The sequence below is a fragment of the Haematobia irritans genome, chromosome 5 (assembly GCF_050003625.1).
Source record: "Haematobia irritans isolate KBUSLIRL chromosome 5, ASM5000362v1, whole genome shotgun sequence".
NCBI classification, from domain to species: Eukaryota; Metazoa; Arthropoda; class Insecta; order Diptera; family Muscidae; genus Haematobia; species Haematobia irritans.
The window spans coordinates 103,981,787-103,999,579 of NC_134401.1; the positions used below are offsets into that span (position 1 = coordinate 103,981,787).

At 33.4% G+C, this 17,793-nt stretch overlaps 2 protein-coding genes across 2 annotated transcripts; both read right to left on the minus strand.

Moving 5' to 3' along the window:
• Nucleotides 1-58: 58 nt before the first annotated feature.
• On the minus strand, nucleotides 59-5,514 carry LOC142239961 (uncharacterized). Its single transcript, XM_075311692.1, has 3 exons — nucleotides 2,400-5,514; nucleotides 415-2,333; nucleotides 59-345 (listed from the first exon to the last, which is right to left on the minus strand). The coding sequence occupies exons 1-3, from the start codon at nucleotides 5,512-5,514 to the stop codon at nucleotides 316-318; spliced, it is 5,064 nt and encodes a 1,687-aa protein (XP_075167807.1). The 3' UTR covers nucleotides 59-315.
• An 8,954-nt stretch (nucleotides 5,515-14,468) lies between these two features.
• LOC142239962 (uncharacterized) lies at nucleotides 14,469-14,858 on the minus strand. Its single transcript, XM_075311693.1, has one exon. It carries the CDS (start codon nucleotides 14,856-14,858, stop codon nucleotides 14,469-14,471), a length of 390 nt encoding a protein of 129 aa, XP_075167808.1.
• Nucleotides 14,859-17,793: the final 2,935 nt, after the last annotated feature.

Consider the following 17,793-nt stretch of genomic DNA (forward strand, 5'->3'; position numbering starts at 1 on the left):
TAAATGATTTTAGTTTTATTTTGACATGAATTATTTTTTTTGTTAACATGTAATTGGTTCGCAGAAATTTACGCGAACATGCTCGCCCCGAAGAACGGATGTTCTTAAAATGATAAATAATGTAGCTGTGGGATGGCCGTGTTGGGAGTGTTTTAGTCGAGCATTTGCTCCGCTGTGCTCCGACTCACAGCGTTCATTGATAGGCTCCATCCCAGGCCACCAAACTGCATGGATGATAGAAGTGACGATGATTTTATATTTCCATTATGATAAATGATGGTTTGAATAAGGCAAAGTGATTTACTGCGGTAGTAACTAGTTATTAGAATCCGATATAGAGTTGTGCTGTGGAAGAAAACATAATTTAGAAAGAGGTCTTTTTGTAATTTTATTTTTTGTTGAAACAGATACCACCCTTATTTTTCCATCAGGTCCAGGATGAGTGTCAACAATGCGTCCAAGTAACCACTGTCCGGGAGCACATCTTTCATCTGATATTAGTACGAGTTCACCGATTTTTGCATTTTTTTCTTCCTTAAGCCATTTTGGTCTTGCTTGAAGGCGATTAATATACTCACTATGCCATCTTTTCCAGAAATGTTGTTTCATTTTTTCAATATTTTTCCAGCGTGATAAACGGTTTGAACTTGTGTCAAGTAATGACTCTTCTGGAACAGAGTTTGTAGGCTCACCTATAAGAAAATGTGCTGGAGTCAAGGCTTCAAAATCTGTTGGATCTGCTGAGAGGGGGCATAAAGGTCGAGAATTTAGACAACTTTCGATTTGGCACAAAAGAGTCGATAATTCTTCGAAATTCAAAAGCCTATCATTTACTATCCGTTTTAAGTGATGCTTCACAGACTTGACACCAGCCTCCCACAGACCACCAAAATTGGGAGAGGCTGGTGGAATAAAATGCCAATTCGTACAATTTAAACTAAGGGCGTGTCGAAGGTCATCGGGTAATGATTTTGAACTCCTATTGAAGAGTATTTTGAGTTCCTTAGACGCACCCACAAAATTAGTACCACAATCTGAATAGATATCCGTGCATGTACCCCTTCGAGAAACAAATCTTCTAAAGGCTGCCATAAATGCATTTGTAGTGAGGTCTGAAACGGCTTCCAAGTGCAAAGCTTTTGTGACCATGCAAACAAATACACAAATGTAGCCTTTAGAAATAATCGTTGATCTAAGAGATGAATTTTTCAACATTATTGGACCAGCATAGTCTACTCCACTATGCTTAAATGGCCGAGAAGCGTTTAAACGAACAGCGGGCAAATTTCCCATGATTTGTTGTGAAGTCTTCGCTGAAAATCTAAAACATTTCATGCATTTATGAATAATCGTTTTAGCCAGCTGGTTACCGGATATAATCCAAAACTTACGACCCACATAGGACATTGTTAAAGTAATGCCACCATGCAAAGTTTTCTCGTGTGAATCGAGAATTAAAAGTGATGATAAAGGGTTTCGCTTCGAAAGTATAATTGGGTGTTTCATGTCAAAAGCAAAACTAGAATTTTGCAACCTACCTCCTACCCGTAGTAGTCCTTCATTATCAATGAAGGGCATTAGCTTAATTAGGGAACTTCCCTTCAAAGTATTGCCGATACGCAGAAGTTTGAATTCGTCAGGATAGTCTATAACCTGGACGATTTTAATAATACGATGAAGAGTAGTATTAATTTCAGCCAGCGTTAGCGAACCGGTAATTTTTAAAGTAGGATGTTTGCAATTGTAAATAAATCGGAAACACAATGATAAAGTACGTAATAAAGTTTGCATACTCGAAAATCGAGAAAGTACTTCGGGATATATGTTTGCAGTCAAATTGTGCGAAGATAACTTTTTAGTTCTCTCCTCTTCCGATGTTCCAAGATAAGGAAGGTTTCTTGGCCAAGATGACTGAGATTCATAAAGAAATTTGGGACCATACCACCAGGTTTCATCCCTGATCAATTCATCAGGAAAAACGCCTCTTGAAGCTCCGTCTGCAGGATTCAAGGACGATGGTACATATCTCCACTGGCGAGGTTTAGAATAGTGCTGAATATGTGAGACTCGGTTGGCAACATAGACAGTCCAAGTCGAAGGTGGCTTTTGAAGCCAGCTAAGAACTGTAGAACTATCACTCCAATAAAATATGTCCCGAATACCAAATCCATTCAAGGATTGATTTACACTATTAGTAAGATCGACAAGCAATTTAGCAGCGCAAAGTTCCAATCTGGGTATTGATATCGTTTTGATTGGTGTCACCTTTGACTTGGCTTGCAATATATTAACAAATATTTTACCAGCCGAAACAATTCTGCAATACACAACTGCTGCGTAGGCAATATTCGAAGCATCACAGAATCAATGAAGGTCAATGTAACAATTGGGTGACCAACTAAACCATCGTGGGATATTCAAATTCTCAAGTGTTTTCAAAGAATTCCTGTACTTAAGCCAGGTATTTCTAATATCAGTGGGAATCTCCGTGTCCCAATCTAAACCATTTTCCCAAAGAGCCTTAAAAAGAGACTTGGCTATAACTGTTGATGGCGTCAACCATCCAAGAGGGTCATATAGTCTAGCCGACTCCGACAATATAAGTCGCTTGGTGAAATGAGAGATATCATCAAGATTCACATTAAAAGAAAAGGAATCGGTCCGTGTATTCCATTGGAGACCAAGCGTTTTCACCACATTATCATGGTCGAATCCTAATGTAATGGATGGATCCCTATCCTCTTTAGAAATGTTTTCCAAGAAATCGTTGGAATTTGAGATCCACTTGCGTAGATTACAGCCACCCCTTCGCAAAAGCTCATTCAAATTGTCCCTCAAAAGTCTGGCGTCTTCAATGTTGTCAGCCCCAGAAATAATATCGTCAACATACGAATCAGAAACTAAAACTTGGGAAGCTTTTGGAAAAACAATTTTAAAATCTTCCGCAAGTTTCTGAAGGACACGAATGGCAAGATAAGGAGCGCTAGTAGTACCGTAGGTAACCGTGTTCAGTTCATATATAGAAATTTCATCAAAAGGCTCATATCGCCATAAAATTTGTTGAAATTTTCTATGGTCAGGACATACGTCAATTTGTCGGAACATTTTTTCAATGTCCGCGCTAAATGCTATCTTATGCCTCCGCCATCTCGTGATGATAGAAGGGAGATCATTTTGTAGAGGAGGCCCACTACAAAGTTCCTCATTAAGAGAAGTATAACCGTATTGGTGACTACTACCATCAAAAACAACACGTAATTTGGTGGTAGTGCTAGTCTCTTTCAAAACGCCATGATGAGGTAAAAAATATGAATTCAAGCGAACACCACCTGGGTACTGTCCTATTTTTGTCATGTGCCCTAAGGATTCATATTCCCTCATGAATCTTTTATAATCGTCCGCAAATTGCGGCCGTCTCGAAAAAGATAATTCTAATTGACGGAACCTCCTGCATGCATTAATAATGTTATTATGCAATGTAGGACCGGAATTGTCCCTTAAAATCGATTTAAATGGTAAATTTACCATATAGCGACCATTCTCTCCCTGTTTCGTCGAGTTACTAAAGTAATTCTCACAGGACAAATCCTCATCTGTCAAATCTCTTTTAGGAAGTATTTCCTCTTGTTCCCAAAATGATCGCAAAATACCGTCGAGGCTTGCACAATGTATATGGATTCTATGAGAAGAAATACTACCACTTAACCCCGAAAATACCCAGCCAAAGTGAGTATTTTGAAAGAACATTTTGTCATGGACAAACGATTCCGTAGGAATTTTGATTTGGGAACAAACGTCGGAACCAAGAATCAAATCTATTGGATCTGACATATAGAAATGAGGATCTGCCAAATTACCAACAGCAATCTCAGGCAAAGAAATGTGCTTAGTAAAGAAATCAGGAGAATACGAAGATAAGTTAGACAAGACCAAAGCGGTACAAGTCAATACAAGTCGATCCTCACGAGTATAGAGATCGACATCCACTGAATATCTTGCTAAATTTCCGCATCCATCGCCCACACCTATGACCTTAGAATGAGTTTTAGCCCTCTTCAATCCTAACAATTGAACCGCAGACTCGGATATCAGGCTTCCCTGTGAGCCTGGATCTAAAAGAGCACGTAAAGTGAACGTTCCTCGAAAAGTAAACACTTTTAATCGAATAGTATACAAAACGACTGATTGGAGCGAATGTGTGGTATGGGATGTAACTCGTGTCATGGTGTTATGCCCAGAATTAGGCGAGGAAATGGAAGGTGAAATAGACTGTTGACCAGCATCTATAGGCTCATCCTGATGAAGTATTGTGTGATGCAATTGTTTGCATGAAATGCACCGAAAAGGTGATGTACAATTTATTGGTTCGTGACCAGTAACTAAACAATTGCGGCACACTTTCTTATTGATCAAAAAATCATTTTTGGTCGAAAGTGGTAAAGCCAAAAAAGTATAACATTTTGATAACCAATGATTTTTCTCACAATAAATGCAAACAGGAGAATTTTGTTTAGAAATCTTGCTAACATGACAAGTTTTCTTAGCAGGGGTGAACCCCTTGTTATTTTTAAAAGATTTAGACTTAGAACTCGAGGGAAATTCATCAACCAATGACTCTAATGTTCGAAATGTCCTCTCGAGGAATGAAAAAAATTGAGAACGAGTAGGTAAATCAGTATTAGAGTTAAGGGAATTTTCCCAATCCCTACGTGTTTGTAAATCCAACTTCTGAATGAGCAAATGTAATAGTATTGGGTCCCAACTATCTGTGTCTACTTCTAAATTACCAAGCGATGAAAGACATTCTTGGGCAGAATCCAAAAGCAATTTAATGGATTGAAAACTTCCATCAGACCTCGGTATAGCAAACAATTTCGATATGAGACTCCCAACCAATATACGCCTGTTATGGTAACGCGCCTCCAACATCCGCCATGCTGATTCGTAATTAGCTTCGGTGGCCGATATGGCCTTAATAAGATTCGCTGCCTCTCCAGACAATGTGCCCTTCAAGTAGTAAAATTTCTGAACTTTATTAAGAGAATCGTTGTTGTGTACTAGGGAGCAATATATATCTCGAAATGGAACCCATTCCATATATTCCCCTGAAAATTTGGGCAAATTAATCTTAGGAAGCCTTGAATCAGAAAGCACGCTAGTCTCACACCTAATATTTGGAGCAGCAAAAGTGCTCGCCATTGGAGATTGGCTTACCGAATTATCTGGTAACGAATCAATTATCTGGCCCTTTATCGTCAAAAATTTATCAGAAAAGGTAAAATAAACATCATCGGCCAAATACGGTACATCATGAACATCTAATGAAGTCTCGCGAGCTTCTCGCACTATTTTGTCATGTTGCCCCTCAAATCTAGAAAACAAATCATCAATTCTTTGAGCAAGTGCATTTAAATAACCATGGGTTCTTTCATCTCTGGATTTATTCTTTAATGTACCTTCATATTTTATCAATAATTGCAACAAATCTCTTTGTTCTTTTATCAAAATATCCATGCCCTTTTTGGTTATTTAAACACGTGCACAAAAAATTGTAGATTTATTTTGAAGACCGATGAGCACAAAAAGCAATTTCACTGTATTTCACACGCGGTATGGAAAACTCGATAAAGAAAATTATTTTCGACGAATTCCCGGGTTTCGGCACCAATTTTTATGTTAAAGAAATTGTCTTCGAAAAGAAAGAAAACCTATTCACGATTAAAATTCCCAAAGAAAAGAAAAGAATATTTCAAACACTGAGTATTTGCACAGAATTTATTACTTAAGTAACAAAGTATATACTCAAATGTTTCAACACAAATTGCTGAAAAAAAGTTTATGGGTTAGTTCAGTTATTTTACGATCTGGATTGTTCAGCAGCCAAAAACAGAAAAGGGAAGAATAATTTTCAGTCTGATCTCAATACCCAATTTCAAAATTCATTGGAATATTGAAAAATTTCTCTAATCTCTCATTAGAATTTTTTATGCATGTAAGTTACACCTAGGCCTCGTTAAATTAAAACATAATGTTTGAAATTCTTTAAATGTTTACATATTTAATCTAAGCTTTGAAGTTAAAAACAAAGCCGATGGTCTCGCCGAGGCCGAAGTGTAGTGAAGATCAAAATATGTTAGTACGTTTGTATGTTCGTTGCTCACCTAGTTTGTTTGTCATTACTTTGGAATAAATATTTAAGTAAGTAGGTGTATGTATGTTTACAATGTTAGTATGTTTTTGTTTTAGAACATTGCAAATCAAGTGAGCGACAACATAAATATCTATTGCTGAGTATATACTGAGAAAAAATTACATAAGTACAAACATTGATATATATATATAAAATAAAAATTTTAGTAAATGATTTTAGTTTTATTTTGACATGAATTATTTTTTTTGTTAACATGTAATTGGTTCGCAGAAATTTACGCGAACATGCAGAGAAAAGTTTCGCAAAAGCTAACAAAACATCAAGAATTCTACCAATCTAACTAACAAGAAAAAATCTTTTATTTTTGATAGAATTCTACCAAGTGTGTCAACCGTGTTTGTAACACATCGAAATATTCAAACTTTTCACTCTTTGATACCTTACTGATGAACTTTTAGTTATCCTTGATCTACTACAGCTAGAGTAGGTAAATATTTTGTTTTCCAAGCTAACGCGAATTGGGCAAGGACAATCAAAGTTAAAGTGATTTAATTGAAATACGCCATAATTAACATAAATTACAAACTTTTGAAATCATTAGCAGCTTGGAGGAAAATGAATTTTCACTTTCACATTAATTTTCCATGGCCGTATGTTGACGATTTTAGTATTACCCGCATATTTCGATTTGTTACTGTTGTTATTGTTTGGGGAAAACTTTTGCTTTTATTTAATTTAAAACTTTTTCACTCAACGATCGTCTTACTCTTAGAGTATGGACTCGTTGTAAATTTTTAAATAATAAACTTCACTTCTAACATCTGTGTTCATTGCATTCAGTGTTGCGAACTGAAATACGAATCCATTTTTAGCTCATCTTCATGTAATTCATTTTACACTGACTAGGAGGAAAGTCCTAAGTGTAGTCTATGAAAGAAAGTGTTTTTTGTTTTAAATGGGGTTTATGCGCAGCAAATGTAAATACCTATTCGGAGAACACTTTCACTTTAAAGGTTTCTGTGGTGAAGCTGGTGACTCTTTAAAACTAACAGCTTACCGTTGTGTTAACAACTTAATTTCTTTAGCCTTATTAGCTGTTGTTCTTTCCCTGGCTAATGAATTAGTTACTAGTTGCTGTTTGGTTTTCCAATGATGCCTTTATTTTTAACTGTCAACATCATACATTTATAATCCTTGGATTCATTTGTTGCGGATTTCCTGAAATTAGTATGAAAAAAAACAAGTATATACGACCGTAAGTTCGGCCAGGCCGAATCTTATGTACCCTCCACCATGAATTGCATAGAAACTTCTATGAAAGACTGTCATCCACAACCGAATTACTTGGGTTGGTATCTTAAAACTTCTTAACATCGTTTTCTAAATTGTGAGTTAGTCCATACGTGGTATATATTAGACAAAAAAGTTATGTATAGGTAAGTCTACAAATAATTACGAATCGATATGGACTTTTTGCACGATACGCAGAGAGCCAGAATTGAAATATGGGGGTCGCTTATATGGGGGCTATAAACAATTATGAACTTGATATGGACCAATTTTTGATTGATTGGGGATCGATTTATCTGGGGGCTATATATACCTATAGACCGATATGGACCTAGTTAGGCATGGTTGTTAACGGCCATATACTAGCACAACGTACCAAATTTCAACTGACTCGGATGAAATTCCAAGAGGCTCCAAAACCAAATCTCGGGATCGGTTTCTATGGGGGCTATATATGATTATGTACTGATATGGACCACTTTTGGCATGGTTGTTAAATATCATATACTACCACCACGTACCAAATTTCAACCAGATCGGATGAATTTTGCTTCTCCAAAAGGCACCGGAGGTCAAATCTGGAGATCGGTTTATATGGGGGTTATATATAATTATGGACTGATATTAGCCAATTCCTGCATGGTTGTTGGATACCATATTCTAACATCACGTAGCAAATTTCAACCGAATCGGATGAATTTTGCTTTTCCAAGGGGCTCCGGACGTCAAATCTGGGGATCGGTTTATATGGGGCCTATATAATTATGGACCGATTTCGGCCAATTTTTGCATGGGTGTTTGAGGCCATATATTAACACCATGTACCAAATTTCAACTGAATCAGATGAATTTGATCTTCCAAGGGGCTCCGGAGGTTAAATCTGGGGATCGGTTTATATGGGGCCTATATATAATTATGGACCGATTTCCACCAATTTTTGCATGCGTGTTTGAGACCTTATGGTATGTTGAAATTTGGTACGTGATGTTAGTATATGGTATTCAACAACCATGCAGGAATTTGTCGAAATCGGTCCATAATTATATAGAGCCCCCATATAAACCGGTCCCCAGATTTGACCTCCGGTGCCTTACATTTGTAATTACATAATATTTATTTAATTGTATTATGATCTTAAAGTTCCCATTCTGGAATATGAGATTTTCGTGGTCGTGTGCATGGTAAAGCAAATAAATAAAAATAATATAAATCGTTTGGTTTCTATAGAAAAATTTGTCAACATTTTATTTCTCTAGAAATTTTTATCAAAATTTTTTTTCTGTCGAATGTTTTGTTCAAATTTTATTTCTATAGAAGATTTTGTCAAAATTTTATTTCTATAGAAAATTTTGTCAAAATTTTATTTCTGTAGAAAATTTTGTCAAAATTTTATTTCTGTAGAAAATTTTGTCAAAATTGTATTTCTATAGAACATTTTTCCACAATTTTATTCCTATAGAACATTTTTCCAAAATTTTATTTCTATAGAAAATATTTCCAAAATTTTATTTCTATTTTTCCAAAATTTTATTTCTATAGAAAAATTTTTCAAAATTTTACAGAATTTAGTTTCTACAGAAACTATTTGTCAAAATTTTAGTTCTACAGAAAATTTTGTCAAAATTTTAGTTCTACAGAAAATTTTGTCAAAATTTTAATTCTACAGAAAATTTTGTCAAAATTTTATTGCTATAGATAATTTTATCAAAATTTTATTTCTATAGAAATTTTTGTGTCAAAATGTTATTTCTATAAACATTTTTGTGTTAACATTTGGTTTCTATAGAATTTTTTTTTTTTTAATTTTATTTCTATAGAAAATTTTGTCAAAGTTTTATTTCTATAGAAAATTTTGTTAAAATGTTATTTCCAGGGTCGTGGAGTCGGAGTCGTAAAAATTTTGCTCGACTCCGACTCTGGATAAACTAAATTTTTTAAAACACTTTACATTTTTTAACTAAACAAGTTTTTACGCAAATTAGTTTCCATTGCGTTATTCATTAGATCAATGTACGTTATGACTATAAATGAAAAGCAACTTCCAATTACGGAGATCGTTTTATGTTTCCTAGAATGTTAGACTAGCAGATGGGCTGAATCGATCCATTTTAATGCCCACCACCATAACAATTTATTTGAACATTTTCGAACAATCGATTTTATTTTTTTAATTTTATTTTAAGATCATATACCTATATACATATGTCGAATATTGAAAGAAAATTTTTTCAAAAATTTATTTCTATAGTAAATTTTGTCACCATTTTATTTCTATAGAAAATTTTGTCAAAATTTTATTTTTATAGAAAATTTTGTCAAAATTTTATTTCTATAGAAAATTTTGTCAAAATTTTATTTCTATAGAAGCTTTTGTCAAAATTTTATTTCTATAGAAAATTTTGTCAAATTTTTATTTCTATAGAAAATTTTGTCAAATTTTTATTTCTGTAGAAAATTTTTGAAAAATTTTATTTCTATAGAAAATTTTGCCAATATTTGATTTTTAAAGAAAATTTTTACAAAATTTTATTTTTATAAAAAAATTTTGTCAAAAAATTATTTCTATAGAAAATTTTGTCAAAATTTTATTTCTATAGAAAATTTTTACAAAATTTTATTTCTATAGAAAATTTTTACAAAATTTTATTTCTATAGAAAATTTTTCCAAAATTTTATTTCTATAGAAACTTTTCCAAAATTTTATTTAAATAAAAATTTTTTGTCAAAATTTTATTTCTATAGAAAATTTTGTCAAAATTTTAATTCTACAGAAAATTTTGTCAAAAATTTAATTTCTATAGAATATTTTGTCAAAATTTTATTGCTATAGAAAGTTTTATTTCTATAGAAATTTTTGTGTGAACATTTTATTTCTATAGAAAATTTTGTCGAAATTTTATTCGTTTTGTTTTGTTATTGTTGGTTTTTTTCCTTTAATCATTGTTGTTGTTTTTGATTTCAGCTTAAAACCATGCAATGACTAAAATCCAAGTGTAGCTTAACCAACAGAGGAAAAGAATGTTTGTCAAATTTATTTGGGCAAAGCCCAATAGACTGCAAGATTGTTGGATGGACGCACGTTTCGGAATTACAACACCGTGGTGCAATGGTTAGCATGCCCGCCTTGCATACACAAGGTCGTGAGTTCGATTCCTGCTTCGACCGAACACCAAATAGTTTTTTCAGCGGTGGATTATCCCACCTCAGTAATGCTGGTGACATTTCTGAGGGTTTCAAAGCTTCTTTAAGTGGTTTCACTGCAATGTGGAACGCCGTTCGGACTCGGCTATAAAAAGGAGGTCCCTTGTCATTGAGCTTAACATGGAATCGGGCAACACTCAGTGATAAGAGAGAAGTTCACCAATGTGGTATCACAATGGACTGAATAGTCTAAGTGAGCCTCATACATCGGGCTGCCACCTAACCTAACCTAACCTACCACATTCTTCATCAGCATCCTCTACTTGCAGCAAAACTATCTACCAATTAGTTTAGTAAATTTCCTGAATTTATTCTGATAATTGGTCGATAGTTTTGCTGTAAGTAGAGTATGCTGATGAGGAATGTGGTAATTCCGAAACGTGCGTCCATCCAACCATCTTGCAGTCTACAGGGCTTTGCCCAAATAAATTTGACAAACATTATTTTCCTCTGTTGGTTAAGCTACACTTGTAGTTTAGTCAATGCATGGTTTTAAGCTGAAATCAAAAACAACAACAGAAATTTTATTTCTATAGAAAATTTTGTCAAAATTTTATTTCTATAGAAAATTTTGTTAAAATGTTATTTCTATAGAAAACTTTGTCAAAATGTTATTTGTATAGGGAATTTTATCAAAATTTTACTTCTATAGAAAATTTTCACAAAATTTTATTTTTATAGAAAATTTAAATTTTTTTTTTCTGTAGAAAATTTTTGTCAAAATTTTAATTCTACAGAAAATTTTGTCAAAATTTTATTTCCATAGAAAATTTTGTCAAAATGTTATTTCTATAGGAAATTTTACCAAAATATCTATATTTATTTTACCTACAGAAATTTTTGTGTCAACATTTTATTTCTATAGAAAATTTTGTCAAAATTTTATTTCTATAAAAAATTTATTTATTTATTCATTTCGTCTATGGAATAGTACATCCTTTCAGACTACTGGCTAAAAATAAATAACATCTAAAATATTTTTAAATCTTTGTAAATTATAACTAAAATCGAGATCACAGATCAAATTAATTCTATTAAATTCTCTTAAGGCCTTTAAAATTGGTTCATTCATACAATAATTGTTTCTATGCATCGGTATGTTAAACATTTCAACTCTTCTTAAACGTCTACATGGTACATTGAAACTTATTAGATTAAGAATATAAGAACAATCTATAATTCCACAAATAACTTTATAAACAAATAACATAGCCTGAATATGCCTGCGATTAATGAGTGTAGGTAGATGAATAAGCTTACATCTCGATTCGTATGACGGCAAAGGTAAACAGAAGTTCAAAGAAATAAGAGCAAATTTTACGAATTTACGCTGCAATTTCTCAATTCTATTCACTTGTGAGCACTTAGAAGGATTCCAAATCAAGTGCGCATATTCTAACTTTGATCTAACGAAGCAAGAATATAATATTTTTCGCACGTAAGGGTCACTAAATTCCCGGCTGTTACGCTTAACAAAAGCTAGTGATGAATACGCTTGAGGCATTATATAATCTATATGTCTATTGAATGACAATTTGGAGTCAAAAAATACGCCTAGATCCAATTTCTCATCAACTTCTTTAACCAGTTTATTATTAATATAATACTCCATAAATATGGGACATCTCAGTCTAGAAAAACATAAGTAATAACTCTTTTCTGAGCTCAAATGTAAATCATTCAACGAGCACCAACGTTCAATAGATTTGAGATCTAACTGCAATAAAGTTGCATCTAAATGAGATCTCACGCTCTTAAAAATTTTCATATCATCTGCATATAGCAGGCAATGGGAGTATGAGATAAACGAAGAAATGTCATTAATAAACAAATTAAAGAGAAGCGGACCAAGAATACTACCCTGTGGCATACCCGATATAACTGTATATGGCATTGACTTACAGCTATTAATCGATACAACACACTTTCTTCCATTAAGATACGAAATAATCCACTTCAAGAAATTTGAGTGAAAACCCATCTTTAACAATTTTTTGGCCAATATAATGTGTGATACCTTATCAAAAGCTTTCACAAAGTCTAAATAAATCGTATTTACTTGATTTCCAGCTTCAAATGAAGAAATACAAAAATTAGAAAAAATTAATAAATTCGTCAACGTAGACCGTCCATGAATAAAACCATGCTGATTATCCGATATATACGATTTAAAAGCAAAATACATCTTTTTATAAATTATATGTTCGAATAGTTTTGCAATATTACATAGTTTGGCAATTGGCCTATAATTTCGAATATTAGATTTGCTACCAGATTTGAATATGGGAGTAATAAGAGCAAACTTCCACTGGTCTAAAAACACACCCTCATCTAGGGATTTATTGAAAATAATTCTCAAAGGTACACAAAGAGAATCAGACAGATTACACAAAATCTTCCCGGACAGCCCATCAAGATCCAATCGTTCAGAAAGTTTCATTTCATTAATACTTTCAAGTACATCATCATTTGAAAGTTCTATAGATCCAAAATTAACGCACTCTTTCACACTAATTAAAAATTCATTCGATGAATTTGAGCTTGGACTAACAAAATTCGATTGAAAAAATTCTGCAAATAAGGACACTATATCTGATGTAGATGTTGCCGTTACATCATCATAGTGCATAGAAGATGGGTAATCACTGGACTCTTTTTTAGACTTTATATAATGCCAAAAGGATTTTGGATTGACCTTTATTTTATCTTGATATTCAAGAAGATATTGTTTATACAAAAACTTATTTAAAAATGAAAACTCACGTGAATAGTGCTCATATAAACGATTGATATTATCATTATCAGAGAATTTGCTCTTTTTATAGAACTTGTTTCTTAGATTTTTCAACTTTTTTAAGCCAGGTGTGTACCATGGTAATCTATGAATCTTTGAGCTAGCAGTATGTTTATGAGGTTTAAGGCACGACTGTAAAATATTAATAAAATCTACATAGCACTCATTAACAGTTTTAAATCCGAATAATTGATTCCAATCATAACTTGAAATACATTCATTTAAAAGATTAAAATCACAATTCTTGTAATCAAAAATCACATTTTCATTACAATTCAATGAAGAAAAATTTATGTATTCAATAGAAATTTCTAATGCAACATGGTGACAATCAGGCTTAGTAATTGGATGACTACACTTCTGAATTGTATAATTTAAATTTTTACTAATAAAAATTAAATCCAGAATACGATTTAACGCATTCAAAAAATAATTAATTTGACCTAAATCAATACTTAAGAATGAATCAATTAAATTAATTTCATACAAGCAATTAACATTAGTTGGACAAATATAGTAAGAGTCATCAAACACAGACCAATGAACATTACTAAGATTAAAATCTCCGAACACTATAAGTTCACAAGAATGGTAGTTTTGTTCAATATTTAACACATTCTGTACATGAGCATTGTAGAGAAAGTTTGAACTTTTTGGTGGAATATATGATACAATGATAACAATAGGAGACACCCCATCAACTCGTACACAAAGCTGATCTAATACAGCGTCCGAGTTAGGCAATTCTATTTGAACAGCAAAATACTTCCGCTTAATGGCAATTAATACACCACCACCCTTGGAACATCCAGTTATCGCAGCATCTCTATCCTTTCGGAATACATGATAATTATGCAAATCGAAAAATTCGGCATCATTGAAATCAGTGTTAAGCCAAGTTTCAACGAATATTAAAACATCGTAATCACAGGCAGAAGTTATACTAAAGATAACATTACTTTTAGATCGCATTCCAGACATATTTTGGTAGTAAAAATGTAGCAACTTAAATTCCGCTACACTGGGGTTAGCTAGATTTTTTCCACTGGCTGTTGTTGCTTTTGAAAAAACTTGAAAGGTCTCACACGAACGGACGAAGGCCAAACAGAGGGCTTGAATAGTTCATCATAATAAATAGGCGAGACACCAATCTTAAAACTAACCTTTTTAATAAGGCTAGCATCAGCGTCCTTCTTTACCAGCTTATAGCATACAAGGTGTTCTTTACTAATTTTAATATGCTTTTCTACATACTCAATTATGTTGTCTTCAGAAACATGAGGCTTAAATGATGAAACGTGAATCCATTTTTTAACAGCAATAACATCCAGCTCATTATTTACATTTTCACCAATAATAGGACGATTACGCTTTTTTTTTATTAGCAACCACTGTGAATCCCAAATTGTGTGTTGGGTCATCATTAACAGCTTGGCTTAGATTCTCTGAGAGAGGTATGTTATTTGACATTGCTTCGAAAGCACAAACAACACCAGTGGCAACATTATCAGATACTCTGCTGCTACTGTCAACATCATTTTTATTTTGTATTGTTCGTTCTACTTCAGCACACGAAAGAGACGAACAAAGCACGGCATCATCAACAACTATATTAGCGCTTTGCTTTTGTATAGATGGTTTGCCTTTTCGTTGTGTATTCACTGCAATTGGCGGGGCTTGCGAATCAACGTGAGTGTTGAGAGATAAATTTTCTCTTAACTCGTTGGTATTTTTAGATGAACAGTTACCCATAACATTAGAGAGCATAGATTTTAACTCTTTTACTTCAGCCGACAGCAGACTAATTGCATGCACCAAGTCTTTAGAAATGAGCAAGCATTGGTCACAATTGAAAACAATGTTTTTGACTTTTTTAATGACGCTTAATGTTGGCTGCTCCTCAATCCCAGCACAGAAAAAATGAAAGCTTGAACGGCATAATTTGCATTTTAAAGACTTCTCGCAATTTAACGATTTAAAACATTTGGAACACAAAGTTTTAGGCGGAGAACACATTTTCACGTCTTGCTATGTTAATAGACTGTAATAGACTGATCAAAATATTATATCTATATAAAATTTTGTTAAAATGTTATTTCTATAGAAAATGTTGTCCAAATGTTATTTCTATAGGAAGTTTTACCAAAATTGTATTTCTATAGAAAATTTTATCAAAATTTTACTTTTATAGAAAATTTTGAGAAAATTTTATTTCTATAGAAAATTGTGTCAAAATTTTATTTCTATAGAAAATTGTGTCCTAGTTTTGTTGCTATAGAAAATTTTGCCAAGTCTTTATTTTTTTAGAAAAATTTTTAAAGATTTTATTTCTATAGAAAATGTTGTCAAAACAGAAATAAATTTTTTTCAAAACTATAATATTTTATTCATGGTAGTGGGTATTTAAGATTCGGCCCGGTCGAACTTAAGTTCGTATATAATTTTTTATTAACAATGTGTATTATCCCAGGGCATTAGCCGATGTTATCTTAAAGTTTATATATTTTCTAGAAGTGTAAAAATTAAAATTAGGACGGCTTAGAAAAGCTACTGTGATACCACAGTCGTAAACTTCTCTCTTATCACTGAGTGAAGCCTGATTCGATGTTAGCTCAATGACAAGGGACCTACTTTTTATAGCCGAGTTCGAACGGGGTTCCCCATTAATGTGAAACCACTTAGAGAAGCTTTGAAATACTCAGAAATGTAACCAGCATTACTGAAAGCAGATAATCCACCGCTGAAAAACTTTGTATGCAAGCCGGGCATGCTAACCATTGCTCCACGGTAACTATTGAGACTATTTGGAATGAGAAATAAATTGAAAATTTTTCAAAATGTTTTCCATTATTTTTTGTAGGCTTAGTACTTTTTATGACCTTGTTTTAACACTCTCTACAAATGTATTTTCTTGAAAAAAAAAGAACAATGAAAATTGTGTAATTGCTTTTAATTACGTAACAAAAATCAACAATTTTCTTATTTCTCTATAAAAGGGCTTAAAAATCTTCTACAACTATGGTGTATTCGATATTATGAAGCAAGTGGCGTTGAAATGAAATTTCTGAATAAATCAAATAAATAGAATATTGTAGAAATATTCAGACCGAGGTGTTGTTTAAGCGTTGGCTTTTCCACTTCCTCAGCTCTTCTCAATGGCCACTCTTTATGGTCGTTCGTTGTTTCACTAAAGGCATGACCATCAACTCTACTTTATCATTGGCCTTTTGGACGCACTTTATTGAGAGGATTAGTTGACACTTAAACCTTGCCGGTTATAAACTCGCCAAAAGTGTGCACTAAACTAGATGGATGCATTTCAAAGTTTACTACGTAAAGCAAAAAATAAAAATGGGCGTCGAGTATAAAAAGACTAACCCAGGACAATAGAAAACTTAGTCGTACACAGTTCTTTGTTGTTGTTGTTGATGCTGTAGTGGACTAACAGGGAGTAGTTTTCCTTATGCCCTCCACCATAAAATGACGGGTACAATGCCATTGCTCCTCCGTATGTAACACATCGAAACAGAGGTTCCCGGCTATGCGTATAAGCTGGAGATTGTCGTTTTATCTCGAAATTTAGCAACTTTAGAGCTCGAAATTTAGCAACTTTAGAGCTGCAATTTGACACCTACTGCCTCTATGGTAAATTTGGAAAATTTTGTAAGTTACTGACAACGTTTTGACATGTGATCGCTATATTAATAACAGGTTGGCTGATAAGTCCCCGGTCTGACACATAGATGGCGTCGCTAGGATTAAATGCATATTATTTTTATATAGTACCAACCTTCAAATGATTCGTGTCAAAATTTGACGTCTGTAAGTCAATTAGTTTGTGAGATAGAGCGTCTTTTGTGAAGCAACTTTTGTTATTGTGAAAAAAATGGAAAAAAGGAATTTCGTGTTTTGATAAAATACTGTTTTCTGAAGGGAAAAAATACGGCGGAAACAAAAACTTGGCTTGATAATGAGTTTCCGGACTCTGCCCCAGGGAAATCAACAATAATTGATTGGTATGCAAAATTCAAGCGTGGTGAAATGAGCACGGAGGACGGTGAACGCAGTGGACGCCCGAAAGAGGTGGTTACCGACGAAAACACCAAAAAAAATCCACAAAATGATTTTGAATGACCGTAAAATGTAGTTGATCGAGATAGCAGATGCCTTAAAGATATCAAAGGAACGTGTTGGTCATATCATTCATCAATATTTGGATATGCGGAAGCTCTGTGCAAAATGGGTGCCGCGCGAGCTTACATTTGACCAACAACAACGACGTGTTGATGATTCTGAGCGGTGTTTGCAGCTGTTAACTCGTAATACACCCGCGTTTTTCCGTCGATATGTGACAAT

Excerpts from the sequence above, each read along its gene's own strand:
- LOC142239962 (XM_075311693.1), bottom strand. The coding sequence starts at position 14,858 with ATGACCCAACACACAATTTGGGATTCACAGTGGTTGCTAATAAAAAAA.
- LOC142239961 (XM_075311692.1), bottom strand. The coding sequence starts at position 5,514 with ATGGATATTTTGATAAAAGAACAAAGAGATTTGTTGCAATTATTGATA. Across the intron at positions 2,334-2,399 it reads GAATATCCCACGATGGTTTA|CAGTTGTGTATTGCAGAATT; the intron begins GTTGGTCACCCA and ends TTGCCTACGCAG. Across the intron at positions 346-414 it reads GACCTGATGGAAAAATAAGG|CACAACTCTATATCGGATTC; the intron begins GTGGTATCTGTT and ends TTTCTTCCACAG.